Source organism: Diadema antillarum, unplaced genomic scaffold (assembly GCF_040938485.1).
Source record: "Diadema antillarum isolate AM-2024a unplaced genomic scaffold, OU_Dant_1.0 seq00001705_RagTag, whole genome shotgun sequence".
NCBI classification, from domain to species: domain Eukaryota; kingdom Metazoa; phylum Echinodermata; class Echinoidea; order Diadematoida; family Diadematidae; genus Diadema; species Diadema antillarum.
In genome coordinates this window covers 319,694-339,703 of record NW_027272395.1, presented here as the reverse complement: position 1 = coordinate 339,703, position 20,010 = coordinate 319,694, and the positions used below count along the sequence as shown (strand labels likewise).

The window sequence follows — 20,010 nt, the reverse complement described above, 5'->3', positions numbered from 1 at the left end:
TCTTTCTGCTCGTGTGACTTTATTTTGCGAAACTTGGTCTGGTTTGCTTAATGAAGGGCAAATGGTCCTGAGCGTCGATTGTGGTTCGGTACTTTATCGACAGAAACAAACATTTATTCCTCTCTTGATTAGTGGGTGGTAGCAGCATTAGAAGAGCATCGACATCTAGAGCTTCTTCCCCTACGTTTGAGCCTTCACATTTTACCGAACTACCAAGAAATGGCATTTATCCACAACAGCTGTGACGCGATACAACTCAATGACTGCTGCACTTCGCTCGAGGACCCTGTCGTCACGCCAAACTTTGCCGGCGAAATGGATGTCGAAGAAGAGACCGAGGACGTGGTGGAGTCGCGAAAGCGCTCTCCGATATCGCACTGCGTGCTGCTGATGCCCTTCGAGCACCAGGTCGGCGGCCACGCGGCCATGATGAAGTGTGACGAGAAATCCGTGTGCAAGATCGAGAACGCCAACGAGGTGCGGTTCTACCAGCGGATGCCAAACGATCTCGCCGAATTCGTCCCCGTGTTCAAGGGCAAGTTTGATCTCAATTCAGCTCCCATGTTCACCTTTTACTCACCCTTTTTATCCTAATAAGAATATTCAAGTTAGTTCAATTCAATTCAATTCAATTCTATTCTATTCAATAGTTTATCAAATGACTCAAAGCGGTACATGACTATGAGTCAATTTGACTTTCGTCCAACTGATAAGGACAGTTCATTGTCTAAAGTATATGCACGAATGATATTATACATCGTGTAGGCCTATATATATATCGATAGGAATCCATTTGGCTTGAAATTTCAATTTCAAATTTAGATTCAATGTGTAGATAGTTCTTTTACGCTGTTTCTCTGTGTTCTGAAGATGTGTCAGTACAACGCGAGAAGGTGCAGAGCAAACATGCATTGACTATTAGTTTCGCTGTCAGCAAAGCAAAACATTTCCTTCGATCTTGGCGAAGTTTCATCCTTCGATTGATGGACGCCGGGGGAGACAGGGGACAGTCACGTCCAAAAGCACATAGGGTCACGCTGTTCTACTTCCATTTTAAAAACAATTTTTTTTTATTTGCTATATGTCTGAATGGCCTTTTAGTTGATAACGTTCATATTGGACAAGGTTGCTGGGGACAAGGCGAGGGTCGTCCCAATTAATTAGTAGGGCGAATTGTTATTGTGTGTCTTCCCATTCATCTCCATAAATGTGTAACATCGCATGCGATATACGAAGAGTGGAATAAGGCGTGATTTGAAGTACAATACTGTTTGAAGACAGATAAAACTGATCTAAAAAGTTGTATAGTCGACCACAGATATAACTGATCAAAAAGGTGGTATAGTTGACCATTGGTTTAGAATATCATCATAGCAATTCGAGAAATGATTTCATCTTTGTGAAAGTTAAGTGCTGTCCTGAAAAGCCTCTGTATGTCATGTATCATATTGCGTCGTCTTTTTAAATCATGTAAAAGGAGTAAAAAGAATCGTTCCCGTTATGGGAAAAAAATAAGAGGAATGTCCAACTCTTTTGTTCCCCCATACACACACGTACATTTGCCAGTCTAACAAATATGGCCTGAAACTGACGTTTCATATCTGTATACCCGAGACGTCAGGCAGTGTATGCATTTACGTATAGTTCTGACATTTTATGATCATCATGTTTATTATTATTATTATGGTAATCATCATCATTATTATTATTATTTTTATTATTATCATTATTATTATTATTATTACTATTACTATTATTGTTATTATTATCATTATCATTATTATTATTATTATTATTATTAGTGTTATCATTATCATCATCATCATCATCATTATTATTGTGATATTCCTTAATATAAGATATAATCTTCGGCAGAACACCCATGCTTTTAAATGAAATTTGTGATATGTTGCACTAAACTGGTCTCGCACTATGACCCAGTTTCCTTTCGAGGGCGCCCCCACATTATGCAATTAATGATCACTAAATCACCTTCCAGTTTTCGTGATGATTTTGGCAGGATCATTTGCGTAAACCATCTGTCCCTTCACGCCGCGCGTCTGACTATAGGGTCATGTAAAGTTATATGCTCCTTATACGTTTGACCAATTCAAGGAGCTTGAAGCTCCATAGACGAAGGAGTTAGCAGCTTGTTTTGACTCAGTGCTGACTATACTATAAAGATAGCTCCGGTGAGCCACGAGCAGATTTCAATCCGATTGTTCCTAACCTACATTGTTGTATTTTTTTTTTGATCGCTTTTAGAACTCAAAGTGACCTTCGCCGCATAACAAAAGATGACTGAGGCCCACACTGGATCAGGGTTGGAGGCGACCAGGAAATGAAGGGGAGGGGGTGGGGGGGGGGGGGGGGGGGTTGATACCAATAGCTCAGAATGCTTGCAAGTACAGTATTATTGAAGGGAAGGGAGCCTTGACTGACTTTCCTGCATAAGACGGATATTAGATTTGATTCCTGCCAATATCGTGAAAATTTACACTGTTGTCGAAACATTTGTCAACCTCTCTCTCTTTTAATTCGGATAATTTTCATTTTTGTAAGTTTTCAAATCACACACCAGGATGACACAATTTGATTTGATTTGATTTGACTTGATTTGTTTTTCACAAAATGCGTAAACAGACATTGTACACAAATGATAAAGATTACAGCAAGTTTGCACATGGAATATGTTACAGATGAAGTGCTTTGAGTTTGTACAGAAAAAGCGCTAGATTAATACTGGCTTGGTTATGAATGTACATTTCTTGTGTGTGGATGGTCATAAGCTATTCAAAGCTTGTGACTGGGACGCCCAAAAGGTAGGCCTATACAATAACTTACGCGAATGATAATGTACAGAAACATTATGCAAGAAACGTAATATTATGAAGGCCTACACTGTAAAAACATCGGTGTTAGATTTAACACCATGGGTGCTAAATCTAACACCGATCATACTTCAATAGAGGACCACACCCACAGGTGTAGAAAATGCACTGTGATGGTGTTGAAAAGTGTTCACCTGACACTTCGTGGTGTTAATTTGACACTGTACTGGTGTTAATTCAAAAATGACACCACATGGTGTTGATTTGATATTTGTTGGTGTTAATAACAATGGTTTAACACCCGTCCAGCTTCAATACGAGACCACACCAGCTGGTGTTACTGTGGTGTAAATTTATTTTCACATTTTTTCAAAAATCTAGTATTTTAATGTAAAATTCTTGATCGTCTTGTTTAAATTAAAAATCAACAAGAAGTGCAGTTACTAAGAAACTCTTCAAAAAACAGTTTTATATTTGAAAATGACACCCGGAGGTGTTAATTTAACACCATAAATGAGCACCGAAAATTTAATACCAGCTTGGTGTTCACTATTTAACACCGGACTTTTTGCAGTGTATACTTTAAGTAGAGTTAGGGATATAGTAGAATAAAATTAATTGAAACAATCGATCTACCACCGGAAGTTGAATTTATCTTTAAATTATGTCAGGGTCCTCTCAACTTAAAATCAAAATGGTATTGTTGCATATTGATTCGGATGGAATATGCCGATCATTGCATGATATGCTCGTGCATTTCATCCACTGCCTAATGCTGAAAAAATCGAGGAAGGGGAAGATTACCAATTTTGTTTCATCTCTGAAGTCATATTGAATTTGTTTGCAGATGTTTAATTGTGTCAAGTGCATCACAAGTTGAAAGGACGGAATGATGTCGAAAGTCAACATGGTATAGAGATGTTGCCCATATCTGTTTCTGTGACAGTCGCATTGAGATAGTTTGGATTTTTGTTTTTAATATGGGGGTGGGGTGCGTGAAATGCCAAGTAGGAAGGTTTTACTTGTTTAGTTCTCAAGTAAACACTTGCAGAGAGAAATGTTGCAGATCGTCTAATAGCTAACTGATGTATTTCGCATACAATTTAATCAGCGCCCATGCTACGTTATAATGTATGAATTATTCAGCAACTCAGTTTAACTTTCCTCGACGCTATACCTTTTCTCTCTCTTCTATCTTTCATGACATGATCGCGCGTTCTCCGATTCGTTGTCTGGAAGAAAGATGCGGTCATCGGTAATTGGGTCGTTTTTGAGGGCTTGTAAACGTCTGCACACAGCAGCCACTTTTCACCCATTTCTTACTGGCGGCTATACTGCCATGCAGGCTTCATGCTGCAGAAGACTCTCGAATTGTGTCAAGTACGTGCTCTTTGAGAGACGGTACATTGAAGAGAAATCGGCTACCGGGAGAAATGTTGTCCTTCACTGTTTCCATGGCAACTGCGCTTACATTTCTACCTTTTCCTTTTTCGTTCTGTCTAGTAGGAAAATGGCATCAGTGATTCAGGTGGCGATCCTACAAGCTTCAATAAGGAAACAAGGCCCTATCGAAATTACAGGAGAGATATGCCATCGTGTATATGGCGTGCTGTTTCCGTTGTTGCTATCGACACAGCTCAGTATCCCCTTGCAATTCAACGCGTCAGTTGCGAAGCAGAATGGTAGAAAATAACTTTCGGGGTTTCCGTTGTTATCTTGCTCTCACTGACGACCAAGCTCATGCGCTTAACCTATATAGGGATGGAATCGTTCTGTTACAATGAGGTTGCCGAAATCCTGGAGTTGTTACTGATCAAAACTGTCACACCCTGAATAAGAAGGAGGAGAAGAAGTGCACTAATGTTTTTTTTTTTTTCATAATATCTATAGAAACAGTTCTGTGGATCAATGTGGATAGTCAGACATTTAATGCATGCCTAAATGTGTTGGTCTTTCTTGTTAGCATGCATGGTGATCCAAGAGTTTCTTAATCCCCTTGCTGTGTTGTTCAAATCCCTGCAGAGGAATGCTTTTCATGATAGTAATGTGATGCACAAGGAGACATGGTATGACCTTTTAGCATCATACAACATGGATGTCTTCCCCAATTACCTGAATTCACCGTGATAGATCGATTTGTGTTTTTTTCTTCTTCCATCTTTCTTTTTCCCCTTTTGGACCTATTTCAAATATTCGCAACAATACAGATGCAATGCGTTAAAAACTAATGAAAAAAAAATGACAGCATAGGATCTTAAACGTGACAAATCTGACGTTTGACACGTTGCCATCTATACATTGTTGTTTGAGCATACATTCCCCCCCCCCAAAAAAAAAAACAAAAACTGCAAGATCGTCAGTTAATATTCTCTAATCAGCTTAAGTGACAAGTAAGTTTAGATGACATGATTACAATGCTTAAACTAAATAATACATCATAATGAAAGGCTTTAAACAACCTAATGCTGCAGAGCGTTCTTTTCAAAAACAGATTCAAGCCAGCTTTATACAACACCCCTTCACCTCATGGAAAATAAAAGACACGTCTGCAAATGATACAAACGTTACATTTTCTTTTTCATTCGAATAAAACAGGCGTTGGCTATCGCTCTGACCTCACAAGTTGTATTACAAAGATGACTGAAGTCCATTTTGATGAATTCCAAAATAACATAATATCCATGGCAAAAGTTCTAATACAGAGTGGTAATCATTATAGCAATAAATACTGGCATTATTTTGTTAGCAGTTGTCCGTACAATGTCGATTAAAAAAAAAGAGAAGAAAATCATGCTTCCATAATACTTTGCTCTGAAAGAGCGGTTATAGGCCCATCACTTCGTTGAATGGCTAATATTTATGATAATGAAACATAATTTTGTGAAACCACAACGAATCTCAGCGTCCATAATTCTTTGGATTTTGTATATAGTTGTTAAAGAACAAATATCTTTTCACTGATATTTTTCCCTTTTTATCTTTTTTAGACTTTTTCCATTACTTTTTCTTTTCATTTAAAAAGTTGTTTTTAACCCAAACGCGCGGGAATGGTCTTCTATCAAATATTGTAGCGAAAGCAGAGGCATTGAAGATAAACAATATGTTTTGTACTGGCAACAACTACTGAGTATAGCGCGTCACGTTTCCCCCTTTTCCCTCTGGGAAATTAGCAGGGATCGTGCTGCTCTGTATCATTAGGGAGCTTTAGATTTTAGACGCGCGGACGTTCAAAGGGGAAAAAAAATGTTCTGAGCGTGCGCAGTAGCGCGGGTCAAGTTGACGCACGCTTCTGCGCACGCTCAGAACATATGTTTTTTTTTTCTGAACGTCCGCGCGTCTAAAATCTAAAGCTCCCTATTTTGTTGTTGTCCATTTTCCATCTGTGAAGATGGCTGGATAGCCCATATTCAGCTACACTAAGCTGGTCTTCCAAGTTGGATGTGGGGTGGGACCACTTCTAACAGCTCTTTGCGATGAATGAATGAAGCGGGATCTTTTACGTGCATGAGCTGTGACTCTCTCATACACGGGACCTCCATTTTATGTATCCGAGGGACAGAGTGTTTTGCCTCTTGCTAGAGGGGACGGTATGTTTACACACAACATTGAGTCCAGACTCGGGTTCGAACCCGGGCCGCGTGATCGTGAGGCAGACGCGCTACTGAGCCAACTCACCGCCCTTTAATTTTCTATTTAATTGTATTCTACACAGACGACGGCTAATCTCTTCTCAACTTGGATCTCAGATTTCGGAAAAGGAGAATGAGAGAGGTTGGGGTGGGGGGAAAGAAAATTTACACAGATGGAGAGAAGAGAGGAGAGGGAGGGAGGGGGAAAGTGAAATATGGGGGGGGGGAATAAAGATCCTTGTAATTTTAAAAGCCTGCTTGACTAACACAGACCTGTTCTGTGTATGGGCGCTGTAGCCCTCTGAGATATGTTTAGTTTAGTTCATTTCTGTTTTACTTCTTACAGTGAACAGGAAAAGTACTCTATAAATGCAAGGAATCATTTTAAAATTATTTTCCCCCTCTAACGTGTTTAATGTAAATTGAATTTGGGCGTTCAGATGAGATGAATACTGATTGACGTATACTCGTATTCTTTTCACAGGGTTTTTTTTTTCTCCTCCTCCTCCTCCTCCTCCTCCTCCTTCTTCTTCTCTGATTTCTGTTTTAATGTGTAAGCGTCCTTTATTGCAAACAAAATATCATTTGTATATGCCCAAGTATGGATGTCCCATAACTCTTAGAGTCATAGAGCTCAGACTGAGAAGAGAGAGATTGGGAGGGGAAGGAGGAAAAGATGGAGAGGGAGAAAGAAAGAAAAAAAAACACACACGAAGGAGCTGCTAAATTGAGCAACGTAACATAATCATTACAAAATTCCAAATTTAAATGCGAGCGCCGATTCGTCGTCTTCATCCTCGTCAGTTTTTCTTTGTGACGATTAAACCTGTCCTGACGGGAATCGAATCCGGCTAATCTCTTCCTCCTTTTTTTATTTTTATTTTGTTTGTTTGTTTGTTTGTTTGTTTTTAATCGCTTTTGGATCGATGGTTGTTGTGTTTGTTGTTGTTGTTGTTGTTGTTGTTGTTGTTGTTGTTGTTGTTGTTGTTGTTGTTGTTGTTGTTTTACCTTGCGTGTTAAGACGCTCAATCCATGCCGAATGTTGCCCGGACGATGTTGTGATAATTTGGGCCACTTTATTTACCCATGTAGGCTGCGACAAGATAAATTGCCACCGCGACAATTGCCACTACCACGTCCGGACGAGGAGTTAAAGGTCCTGTTTACCTTTGGGAGCAGTGATTTTAAAAAATGTTCAAGATGTCACATTTCATGCATATGTGTAGGTCTGTTGTACCACAAAACATCCTACCATATAAAATTTTTGCAATAAAGCCTAAAATATAAGGAGATATCAGTATCTTTTGCAATAAACCGTAACTGTAGACGGTTTAGGAAACATTTTTGTTATAACTATTGTTCACATTTTGTATAAACAATACTTAACATTGATTTTACTGATTCAAATTTTTACAGTGGTTGTTTCTATCCCTAACTCACACTTTAGAACTATTTTGAAGAATTAATGCTGGGTTTTTGTTTCATCTGCAAATGGTAAATTATGCTACTGATAACTAGGAGTTAATGCTGATATGCTTGCCCGGACGTGGAGCTACAAAACGTGTATCTCCGTGATCCAGACAACCTTTCAATATTCATATTCGACAAATATATAGAACATTGACATATTAAACCCGTATCCACCCTACCTCCAAAAGGCGTTCATGCAGGAAAACAGACAGGAAAGGAAGGTAACAGAAAAGAGAAAGGCATTGGGTGTAAAGGGGGAAACATTTTTTCTCGATTATTCCGTGACAGTTATCATTCTCTTCCCGCGTGATAAACTTGAACTGTGTTATGTAGCGAGTTTAATTTCAAGTTCTGACCTTCTACAGAGAGAATAGACGGTATGCAACTAACGTCAAAATGCCACTGACTGCCTTCGTAAACTCGATCTATACCCTTTTATCTTCATACCAACAATACAGATGGAAATGTGGCTACAAAGTTCATCTATTGTGATGGCCCAGGATGGGGGGGGGGGGGGGGGGGGGTGGCAGGGGAGGCAGGATTCGAGAGACAATGGCCTGCCCGTTAACCACGCGAATGGTGATATATATTCGGATGTCTATTCTTGTAATCTCCCCCTGTAAACGTGATAAAGAGGTACATTGTCTTGTCGAATCTTTCGACCTTTTACTCTTGTCGCCGGTGCTAGCTATTAGTAATACCCTTTCAATCAAACGAGTTCAGACGAGGGTATGGATATATTTACCATGATTTATCTCATTGTCGTGTTCAAGGGTTCACCTGTCGCGTCACAGTGACAACATCATTACAAATGATTCTACAGGCATTTTCTGGTTCCGTTTCGTTTTTGTCAGGACTCTGCATGATTCAGTTGCCATCGCTGCATGGCACGCTTCGTCTTTGAGAAGAAATTGAGTAGTTGATAATATATCTAACACCCCATAAGTAGTCATGAGTTTGTTCATTCGGTATTCTTTGCTCACGGTAACCCTTCAGTGTAGCATGCTGATACACTGTTATTCGTGAGGGCCGTTTCACATGATAGATAACAAGGTGAATTCAACATACGCAAACTCAAAAATTCAGGACATCCAGTTAGTACCTTGTAGGAATTATATTCCCTGAAAGGGATCACAAACACTAGCTATTGACTTGTTTACATAATACCTTCGCTCGTTTGGTGGTGTAAAAATCACTAGCATTGATAACAATGCAAACTGCTGTCATCAGAGTGTATTTTGTGGGTAAAATTTCCTAAATATGCAGCAATTTTTATCTCCTCTCTTCGAAATATCATTATACAAGTTTGCGCGCATCAACAAACCCCGGTCTGATCTGTGATTGTTGAAAACAATATAATACACTCAATATCATGAACCTACAAGAGGATGGGGTTTAATATGAAGACAATGTTGAAATCCTTTCTGTTCCAATTTAAACGACTTGCAGATAATTAGCTGTAATAAGTTTCTGCATGGAAATATCGGATATTAAGTTCTCTGTTATGATAATTATGTCACTCAAAATTTGTGCATAAAATGATCCTGAAATATAGCACCCTAAATGGATGAAATATCAAGTTAAAATTGCACAAACTAACGAGCGTTCACGGTTCTGAGTATTTAAAGTAAACCCATGAACTGCTGAGGGCCTGCGAAGTGGCCAAAAGGGTACATTTTGTACCATTCTGACTTTCTTTTATTGATGCACTCAGAACAGATCCATTATGTCATTGTAGAAATGACAAACGAAAATATGTGTTGTTAGTTTGGAGCAGTATCACCTGTGCTGCTACTGGTGGATTATCAGTGATCTGTAAATTAAAGGAGAAGTTTTCCAACTGTTATATGGTGATTCAGTTCGAGGCGTCACGTAGAAAGACAATATAAAGAAAATAATTATGAAGAGATTTCCACGAGATCATGTTAAATGAAATATAAACATAACACTATTCTCCTGCTTTCTCAGAGAAGTAAATCAATTTTGGAGTTTCATTATGCTAGAAAATGGACACTTTCTGGAATTCTCGTGATAATTCCTTAATATCGATCTTCTCATTCGGAGATGGCGGTCCCAAAACTTCAAGGCCTACAATTCACAGCTTTAGAACAGCTTGTCATATTTTCTTTAAACTTTAGTGATGTGTTCTAGGCCTTATACATAATAATGTACGTGTATAACAATAGTAATACTGCTGCATTCACTCATTCCACATGTTGAGGAAACTTCCCCGTTAAAGTGGAAATCCAGTCCAAATATAAGTTAATCTGATAAGAAAGAGTAAGTTCAACGGTATAAATTTGATAAAAATCGGATGAAAAACAAGGAATATGTGACATTTTGAAATTTCGCTATTTTGGGGGAAAACAGTTCTTAAACACTTTATATGAATATATGCGATATGGCAAAGTGAACTTGTAATTCCCTCACGACTTACCGTATAGTTTGTACATAAAATTTTGAAATGTCCAGTTTTTCATTCAAACGCATTTATGACTGAGGCTCAATTCCTCGTATATCTAACTGATCACTATTCTGAAGTTATTCAAACAGGAATAACGTCATGTTTCGGACTTCAATGACACGCAGAAACATTGAATTTTCGGCGTTTTTTTTGTTTGTTTGTACACAATCAATGGAAATTTGTGAGGGTATGACATGGTAAGCTCAAGTATGTGCATATTCATATATATCCATTGTACAAGAACTGTTTTGCAGAAATTAGCAAAACTTCAAAATGTCATAACTTCCTTATTTTTCATCCGATTTCAGTCACATTTTTACCGTTAAACTCGTAAGATTTTACTCTATTTTATCAGGAAAAAAATATATTTGGATTGGATTTTCTCGTTAAACGGTACTTATCGATAATCTTGACTATTGTGATGATTGAGAAAGGGGGAAAGAATAAGACAAAAATCATTGTTAGATGACAGTTAATGGCAGAAACGGCTATACGTAGTTGTTCCCCAATATAACAGCTTTGCAATATAAGTTTCATCTACCAGTGAAAGCAAATTCTCATGTACTTTCCACCACTCTTTACGCACACACCCTGAAAGAACTCGTTACAAGATTAAACCATCAAGTGCAACGTGGACCACCCATTGTCTGTGCTTGTTTCAATTACAGAGACCAAGAGACAATGCACAGGACCAATTGTGAAGGGCATAAAAACATCCTAATACACATTGTGTTCACCATCTGGACTTCCCAGATCATTGGCCTCTCGCAGTGACGCAGTATACCAACTCTTATCGACGTAGTAGGAATAACTGAAGCTATTATCTTTTAAGGCAAACGAACATGGCATTAGACTTCGGAAATGGCCTCGGGCACATGCAAGACCCTCTCTGATCACATGGAGGCTGAACAGCCGTGCGGCAGACCTCCGACAATGATTGTTCGATGCTCGAACACGCTGTCTTTGCTCGAAATTTTCGTTCGCGAGCCGTTGTCAAAATCAAATTACTGAACGCATGGATCCAGGTATTGCATCGTGGGCAACGGCGGAATGAATTAAATCGAGAGCATTCTCGAGTTGCACGCTGAGAAGAAAATTGACACGTCTGATAAAACAGACTAATAATAAATGAATAACAGGTTCGCGTGCGATACCGACATGTACATGTGCTGGGTTGTTCAGTTGCACGTGATCTTCATTTGCTAGCAGAATGCGGATACAATAATCAGTGTGCTTTTCTCTCACCGTGTGGACAAAAACAAAGTGTACCAAACAAACACGGCTTAAAAATCGTCAAAGGGTCATATCTCTGCAAAACATGACCAGTAATCTGGTTATCCCTCGAGAAAGTGTACTCTTAAACGCTGGCCATGAAGCTCCTTCGCGTGGCAATGGTCTTCTAGTCATCTGTGCAATGGCAGCGTTCTGATTGTGACGTGCAGATAATTGACTCTACTAATTTGCTTCGCTCACGGACACAACCACTTATATTTGTGTTTGACTGCATGATATACATGTACAATGTATTTCTCTCGCTCGGTCTCTATCTATCTCTATCTATCTATCTATCTATCTATCTATCTATCTATCTATCTATCTTTCTTTCTATCTATATCTATCTATCTATCTATCTATCTATCTATATCTCTCACTATCTCTCTACATATTGTATAGTCTCTATATATTATCTCTCTAATATGTATACTCTCTCCATATACTCTCTCCATAATCTCTCTCTCTATTATATTCCCTATATCATATAACTAAGCATATGTATAAATATCTCTCTCTCTTTCTGCCGACATATACCTTTACATACAAACATATATCCATGCATGGGTGCATAACATACAAACACTGTGGACGAAAATTATTTTCTCACTCCTATATCAATCTTCCACGTCTCTGCATGCTCGCTCAAAGCATCTCCCTCATCCCTGCTCAAAAGCTTCGAGAGAACCATATCATATTTCGTTTTATACCGAGGTTGATTATAGAGTTTGAGTGGTGCAGTTGACTGCTAACAGCACGGAAGGAAACTGTTTACCCGCCATCAGTATAACCTACCATACAGTGTTATGAAACTGACAATATCAATGACACACATTATGTTTGTATACTTCATTAATAATCGCGTCACATAAAGTATAGTTGTGCAGAAATGTAATCAAGTCAATCTGAATCAAGTCAATTGAAATTTTGCCCTCCCAGTCGCGCACTTAAAGGGGATGGCTAGTAACTGATCGGTGGAAATGCTAGGGGATGATTGTTCCAATTCTTGTGGGATTCATTTAAGAGTACATTATGTATCTATTGTTATGTGAAAATTGTTTACTTCAGAATGGTCTCATATTCAAGTAATGTGCAGTTTAATGTTTCCAGGTTAGCATGCCTGTACAGTGACAGGGCATTAAACTGCACATTACTTGAATATGAGACAGTTCTGAAGCAAATAATTTTCACACAACAATAGATATATAATGTACTCTTAATGAATCCCAAAAGAATGGGAGCAATCATCCCCCAGCATTCCCACTGATTCCCACTGATTCCCACTGATCAGTCACTATATAGCTATCCCCTTTGAGCATACAATTTGTAGATGATATTGTCATGGGCAAGATCGATTCACTCCGCCTAAACGTAAAAGCATGCAACCACGAATAAACTGTAGACCATCTGTGCATTTTCAAGCAGGGAAATGGAATGATATTTCCTCCTTTCCGATCTTTATTAGCAAACTACATAATGTTAGACTTTCAATGTACAATATATAAGTACGCCTATACACTACAGCTTTTTTTTTTCTGGGGGGGGGGGGGTGGTATTTCATAGTCAACATTGATAACCCAAATACACAATCGTAGTAATATTGATAGTCGAAAAGTAACTCATTCGCCCGTGGCTAAAAGTGAACGTATATAGCTCATCGTATTATAATCTGTATACAGTAAGTACGTCCAGTCATCAGGTCATGGATCGTCAACGTTCCACTCGTGACTATATGTTTCCGCAGTGTATATCATGCAAGTTTGATGATAAATTTGATTTGCAAACCCATTCCCGCTGATTCCAAGAACAGCGGGTCAGGTAGTGCATAAATTCGCTGATGAGGCTCATTAAACTGATTTTGTGTTATTACAAAACCATGTGGCAGAAACAGGCCAGGTTAATGAAGCGTGTACATGATAGGAGTGATTTTGCGTTAAGTATACCACAAAATACACAGACGGCGAGTGATATAGATACGTAATCTAGGCGTTTGGATTGACCTGGATTGTTTTTATTTTCAAATGCTGTGACAGGTCTGGTTGACGTGTACGTGGAGGAGGGTGAGTACGGCAGGTTGTCGATGAAGGCGTATCCCGTCGGGATGAGGAAAGAGCTTCGCGGGAGCTTCACGGACAGCGCGGGAGAGGAGCAGTACTTCGACTCGGACGAGGACGCGGCCGACGTCGAGCGTCGATACCTGTTGTCTTCACAGTGTCAGGTGAGCTCCGCGCGGTCGATCTCCATTTCGATACTCGAACAACATGATAAGTAACATCTTTGCTCAACGCAGCGTTTATTTTTCAACAGTTTTTTTTTCTGCCTTCTATTTCGAGTACGATGAATATTATGCAGAGAGCCTCTGTTCTTTTGTACTTTGTCTCCATCATCATAAGTGCACATTATTGTATTGTCTTCCATGAGTGACTTAATGTTTTGTTTATTGCTGAAGAGGTGATTTTCTTTTAATTTCTGGAATAATTGGTCTTGAAGTGTGTGTGTGTTTTTTTTTCTTTTTAATGTTTTCAAGAAATCATGTTTTTGCTCCGTCATATATTCAAACAAAACTTTGCAATCGGGGATTAAGAGAGGTTATAGTTTCCCCAAAGTTGACTCGTGCTGTACGTGATATTCTTCCTTTCTGTCATTTCTGGTAGTACGGAAAAGACGTGAACCGGCTGAGTCTCACCGACATGGGCAGCTACGGCGAGGAGAACGAGGGGGAGAACGCAGCCCCGTACGTCTCGAACCTTCACGCGCCGCCCCCCGAATCGACATCGCGTTCGTACTGTTTATCGCGACGGCGGTTTTCCTCGAGGGATCGGCGGCACAAGCAGCACAGAGGTTCGACAAAGCCCTGCTGCTGGTAAGGCCCACTATATAAGTACGTAGTGCCCGGAAACTATAAGTTTATATCCAGGAATAACGGTCCATTGGAGTTGAAATCTCCAAGGCAATAATATTATCATGTACATTGTTCCTGGGAAAAAAAAGTAGCCCTCAACATTATGCTTTTAGACAAGAACAAGCTTATATCGTGTGGTTTCCTTTTATAGGGAAGTTAATGATCTGTAAAAGTAAACGCATCATACAAGGTAACTATATGGCTCGTGTAAAGAAGTAAGTTGGGGGTTGGGGGATGGGTGTGGTCGGCAGAGGGATGTAGACATCCGGTTCTCCAAGGTGCAACTGGCCTATAATGCCACAATGTGTTGTCTGTTTAGTGACGTCTAGATTTGTCATAATACAGCTTAAAATTACCATCAAAACGTGCTCTAGGGAGTTCCCAATTTTTCCATTGTCCCTGTGCGGATTTACAGTCACGGGCTTCCCTCAAACCACGGCCCTTTTCTTGGGTGGCTTGATACGAAGTAATTTAAAAACCTCGTCACTACACTGGGTGATGGAGTATCGTTGAGTTTAAAGGAGCAGCAAAGTGACACATGTAACGATGTAGGCCTACGTAGAACCATCAAGTTTGTGATATTGACATCCGGCCACCGAATGACTCTTGTGTTCAATCGCTCTCGCATTTCTCGTGAAAAGAAAAAGCCATACAAGGAAAGAAGCTTAGTATTTTCATGAATAATTCCTCTGTCAATGTATTTGTTCTGTGTGTATCGTGATTATAGGGTACGTGTGCTGAGTAACGGCAACCTGTGTGTCGACGTGAATTCGGACGAGGAAGACTCGGACCTGTTCGAAGACCAGTCGGACGCCAACCGCTCTGTGACGGGAGTCCGCACGGCACGCTGCAACCCCTGGAGCATGTACTGCCAGCGCCAACAGCTCATGAAGATGAGGAACGCGGGAAACCCGGCTGACTGTTTCAGTATCCTTTTCTTTGACCACGCCCACCCCCTCAAGACAGGCCAATTAACACTCAGCGTGCTACATTAATTTCCATTCTATAATATGTACATGTGTGTAAAATTTGTGCATATTAATTGACTCAATGACAGAGAAAGGGTTAATTTACAAACCTGGTAGCATGGGGATACCATGGAGTGGGAAGGATGGCCCGCCTCGGATATAATCGAGAATCCCCGTAACGAATTGTGTATAGCTTTATCGCTGATCTCTATGTAAGTACACACACAGCCGAAGAATCCCAACTGGGGAGTCGATCTTATACCGATGAGCGTACAAATGCACGCTTCAATGCACCTATACGCTGACGGGCATTACACTGTATTTGTGGTTTTCGAATGTATCCCAGAAGGGCCACGAATGATTGTTATCCCCACTGACTGAAACTTTCACTATTTCGTACACTTGATATTTCTCTTCTACACAGTCGATCAGCTTGAACATAAAGTGGATTTCCACTTCAAATCCATGCGATCATCACATTTCCTGATTCCTCTTTTTCTCCCGAATAAGCTTTTCCCCAAACTGCATTTAATTCATCAGCATAATACGCCTAGTGGATGACTTCGGCGGCGGGCTGGGAGGAGGGGGGGGGGAAGGAAACGACAATGAGAGCATTATTCGACAAAAGTTACTCCCGAAATCGACATGTTTGTTGTGCACTTTTCTTAAACAACTCTTGACCATGCAGTCATGATATTTTTATAATATTAATGTGAATTAATATATCACCATGTGTATATGACTGCATCACATACCATGTACATAAGCATTATTTACAAGGTTTGTATAACAAGAATGTCCAGTCACTAGAATGTTTGATGGATTTGTGGTGAAATGTTATAAAACTAAAACTGAAGCTGAATTCACATCATTCAGACATTATCTCTCAGTGATCAAGACTGTCCATTACTTCACAACGGACTGATTCTTGACCCTCTCTATACCGAACTGAGCACTCGATGGAAATATTAAGCAACAAATAGGCAACTAGATATCTAAGTCATGCGATATTATCAAATTGTTTCCATCCATTGTTGTTGTTGTTGTTGTTGATTACCAGGCCCAATTACGCAGCCTTTCATACGTGCGTTGTATATCTCGCGACAGCACTTAATAACATTAGAACTTTTCAAAGTCACATAGGTTTTGATTCATATTCATGGTTAATAAATAATTGTGAAACGAGAGTTAGCATTATCATGTTAAAATAAAACCCATATACCGAAGAGTGCGTATTTTTAAATGCACGACAGTTTTCTCATTGGTAACAAAGTGTTCAAACGTTAGATTCTTTCTCTCCCCCCCCCCCCCCCGACGAGACGCTCTTTTTTTTCATATCAACAGAACATGTAAGAATGTTTTCCAGTTTCGGTAGTTTTGCTTTACAAAGTTTCATGTTTTGCGTTATGATTATGTCTGTACGTGGGAAGCGAACGTGCTTTATACAGCTTAATAGTTCAAGGAGAAGTTAAAAAAATAGTAATCTTCTGTTTGTTGGCATTTCCTCTGTTACTTTTATGGATTAGATCGGCTTCATGAATCAACCTTGGCTGGCCTAGCTTGCTTGCCTAATTCTAGTTGTAGGCGTCCAGACACTTTTCTCCGTAAAATTTCATTGCTGTTTCCCTAAAACAATGGTCATGACACATACAGACACGTATTAGAAACATGTTTTTATTACAGCTATTAGTATTGCTATTACTCAGTCATCAAAAATAGAAATGATTAACATTCTTATTAAAAAAAAAAAAGAAAGTTTGTCTTTCGTATAAGGTCACGTAACGAATTAATCCTGTCATGAATGTAGCGATAACACTAGTCATAGATCGGGTGTCCTGTTTATCTGTGTAATCTGTGTAACAAAAGGAGGAAATGATGACGATTTGGGGGATGTCAGCTGTCTGTGTTTGTCTTGGAAAGACTTTACATTATTCAGTTTTTACTGGAATTATTAAATTACTTCATAAAAGCTCCATCTTTTCAAAACGCCATGCATCATCAAACTAAATGATACAACATGATATAAGTTTGGTTTTTTTATTTCAATAGAGGAGATATCTTTGAAAGACAGGACTTGAATGCACAAAAATCTCCCCTCATATCAGCTGATCAGCTGTAGAAAATGAAAAAAGAAACACGATATTAGTGTTGCTGATATCATAACCAATGTTATGGTTTTATCGTGTCCACTTCGAGTAAGAATTAATCATGTTATATTAATTTCAACCTGACTGCAACAAGGGACATTTCGTCACTGTGAAAGTTGTATTTGCTGTTATGATTATCTACAATTATTGTTAGAACCACAATTCGGAAATGAGTTGTAATATCGGTAAAAAAAATTCTAGTAAAAGTAGCAGCACAATATTGTACTGTAGTAGTACAGTAGAAATAGTAGAAGTAGTAGCTACAGTAGTAGTAGTAGTAGTAGTAGTAGTAGTAGTAGTAGTAGTAGCAGCAGCAGTACTAGTTGTTGTAGTCGTAGTAGTAGTAGTAGTAGTTGCTGTAGTCGTAGTAGTAGTAGCAGTAGTAGTAGTAGTAGTAGTAGTAGTAGTAGTATCTGTAGTGGTAGTCGGAGTAGCAGCAGCAGCAGCGGCAGTAAGTATTAAAATAATCACGATACTTAGGAGAACGAAATAAGTATCGGAATGGACCATCAGTGAAGTGGCTGACACGATGTATATATGCGGTGGTTGTGCTGATACTTCCTTAACTAATTGACCCCGACATCCCAGAATTCATGGTGATGGAAGACTGCACGGCGAACTTCCACTTCCCCTGCATCCTCGACATCAAGATCGGCACGAGATCGCACGCCGATCACGTGACGGAGGACAAGCGGAAAACGCACATCGCCAAGTGTGCGTCGACAACGAGCGCCACCATGGGTGTACGAGTAGCCGGAATGCAGGTTAGTTTATAATCAATGACACCCCCCCCCCCCACACACACACACACACACACATACACACATATATATACACGTACATTATGCTGGTCCATTCCTAAATTAGAATCATGCTCTTTCTCCGTAGAGAGGAAATGATGATGATGATGATGATGATGATGGTGATGATGATGATGATTATGATGATGATGATGATGATCCACAGCATTAGTATAGCGCCATATATCTGTTAAAGAAACATTCAAAGGCGCAGTCTCCTCCAAGACAGTTCGAACCTGGTGAAAAATGCATAATTGTTTGAACCTTTTTTCCTGAAACTTGGTGAGTGAATTGGTATTAAAGGCTGTTTTCTGGAAAATTACATAGTGAGAACTATACATAGTGCCGTTTTATGCAACTGGATTACATTGACACACATCCTATACTAGCATACTACTAGTACATACCATGCTGTCGGTCCACGAACAACGGAGAACGATTAAACAGACACATTTGAAAATGAATATGTTTCCAATAATGGTGATGAGTATTTTTGAATATGCGTCGATTTATGAATCTAATTGATTTACATTTTTGACAGATAGGAAAAAGAAGGGCAATATAAAATAGTAAACAAGTCTATAATCTCCCTCTCCATCTCTGTCTTCCCCCCCCCCCCCGTGTCTGTATCTTTGTACGTCTCTCTGTCTGTCTGTTATTTTAACATCTCTTTCATGCAGGTCTTTCATGTCAATCGGGGGACATTCGTTTGTCGCAACAAATACTACGGCCGACGACTTAGCGAGCAGGGTCTTCGCGAGGCACTGGGCAAGTTCCTCTTCAACGGGCGCCGGTTCCGCTTCGAGCTCATACCCCACTTTTGCAAGACCATCCGGGAGCTCGTGGCCGTCATCAAGGAGCTGCCCGGCTACCGCTTCTACGGCAGCTCGCTGCTGCTCACCTACGAGGGACTCGATATGGACCTTCCCCACCTGCGGCTCGCACCGCCGCCGCAGTCGCCGACGAAGCTCGGCCGCGACGCCGACAAGGCGGGCAAAGCGATGCGCTCGCCGTCGTACAACGTGAGCCTGAAGATGATTGACTTTGCCAGCTCGTCCGTCGCGGAGGCGAACGAGGGACCCGACTACGGGTACATCTACGGGTTGCAGAATCTGCGGCAGATTCTGCAAGACATGGAATCCAATGGAACCGAGGCTGTGAAGTCGCCCAACAGCAGGAACTCGTTCTGTTTGTGATAGACATTGAAAAGAACTATATACTGTGAGTAGGCCTATTGTGCAATGACAATTCGATGCCATATGATAGCACCACAAAATCTCAGAAGGAAATAAAAAAAGGAGTTCTTCTTACTCTATCAGAATGACTTTCATATCTCACAGTGTGAGAATATACGATTGGTGACTGTATAGTTTTGAGCCAATGTTGCCTGCTTTAACTCTCCGTAGTTGCCTGAAGAATATCACGAGTCTATGGCCTTTCACCAAGGCTAGGTCATCGACAAGTCATCGAGATTATCGCACTAAACCGGAAGTTGAAAGACGTCTTTGCTCCTTTAGTGTGACACTA

General features: G+C 40.0%; 1 protein-coding gene across 1 annotated transcript; it reads left to right on the top strand.

Annotated features, from left to right (window-relative positions):
• The first annotated feature begins 219 nt into the window (after nucleotides 1-219).
• LOC139711816 (inositol hexakisphosphate kinase 1-like) lies at nucleotides 220-19,679 on the top strand. Its single transcript, XM_071623667.1, has 6 exons — nucleotides 220-535; nucleotides 13,700-13,884; nucleotides 14,321-14,529; nucleotides 15,296-15,495; nucleotides 18,272-18,447; nucleotides 19,164-19,679. Exons 1-6 carry the CDS (start codon nucleotides 220-222, stop codon nucleotides 19,677-19,679), a joined length of 1,602 nt encoding a protein of 533 aa, XP_071479768.1.
• The last annotated feature ends 331 nt before the right edge of the window (nucleotides 19,680-20,010 follow it).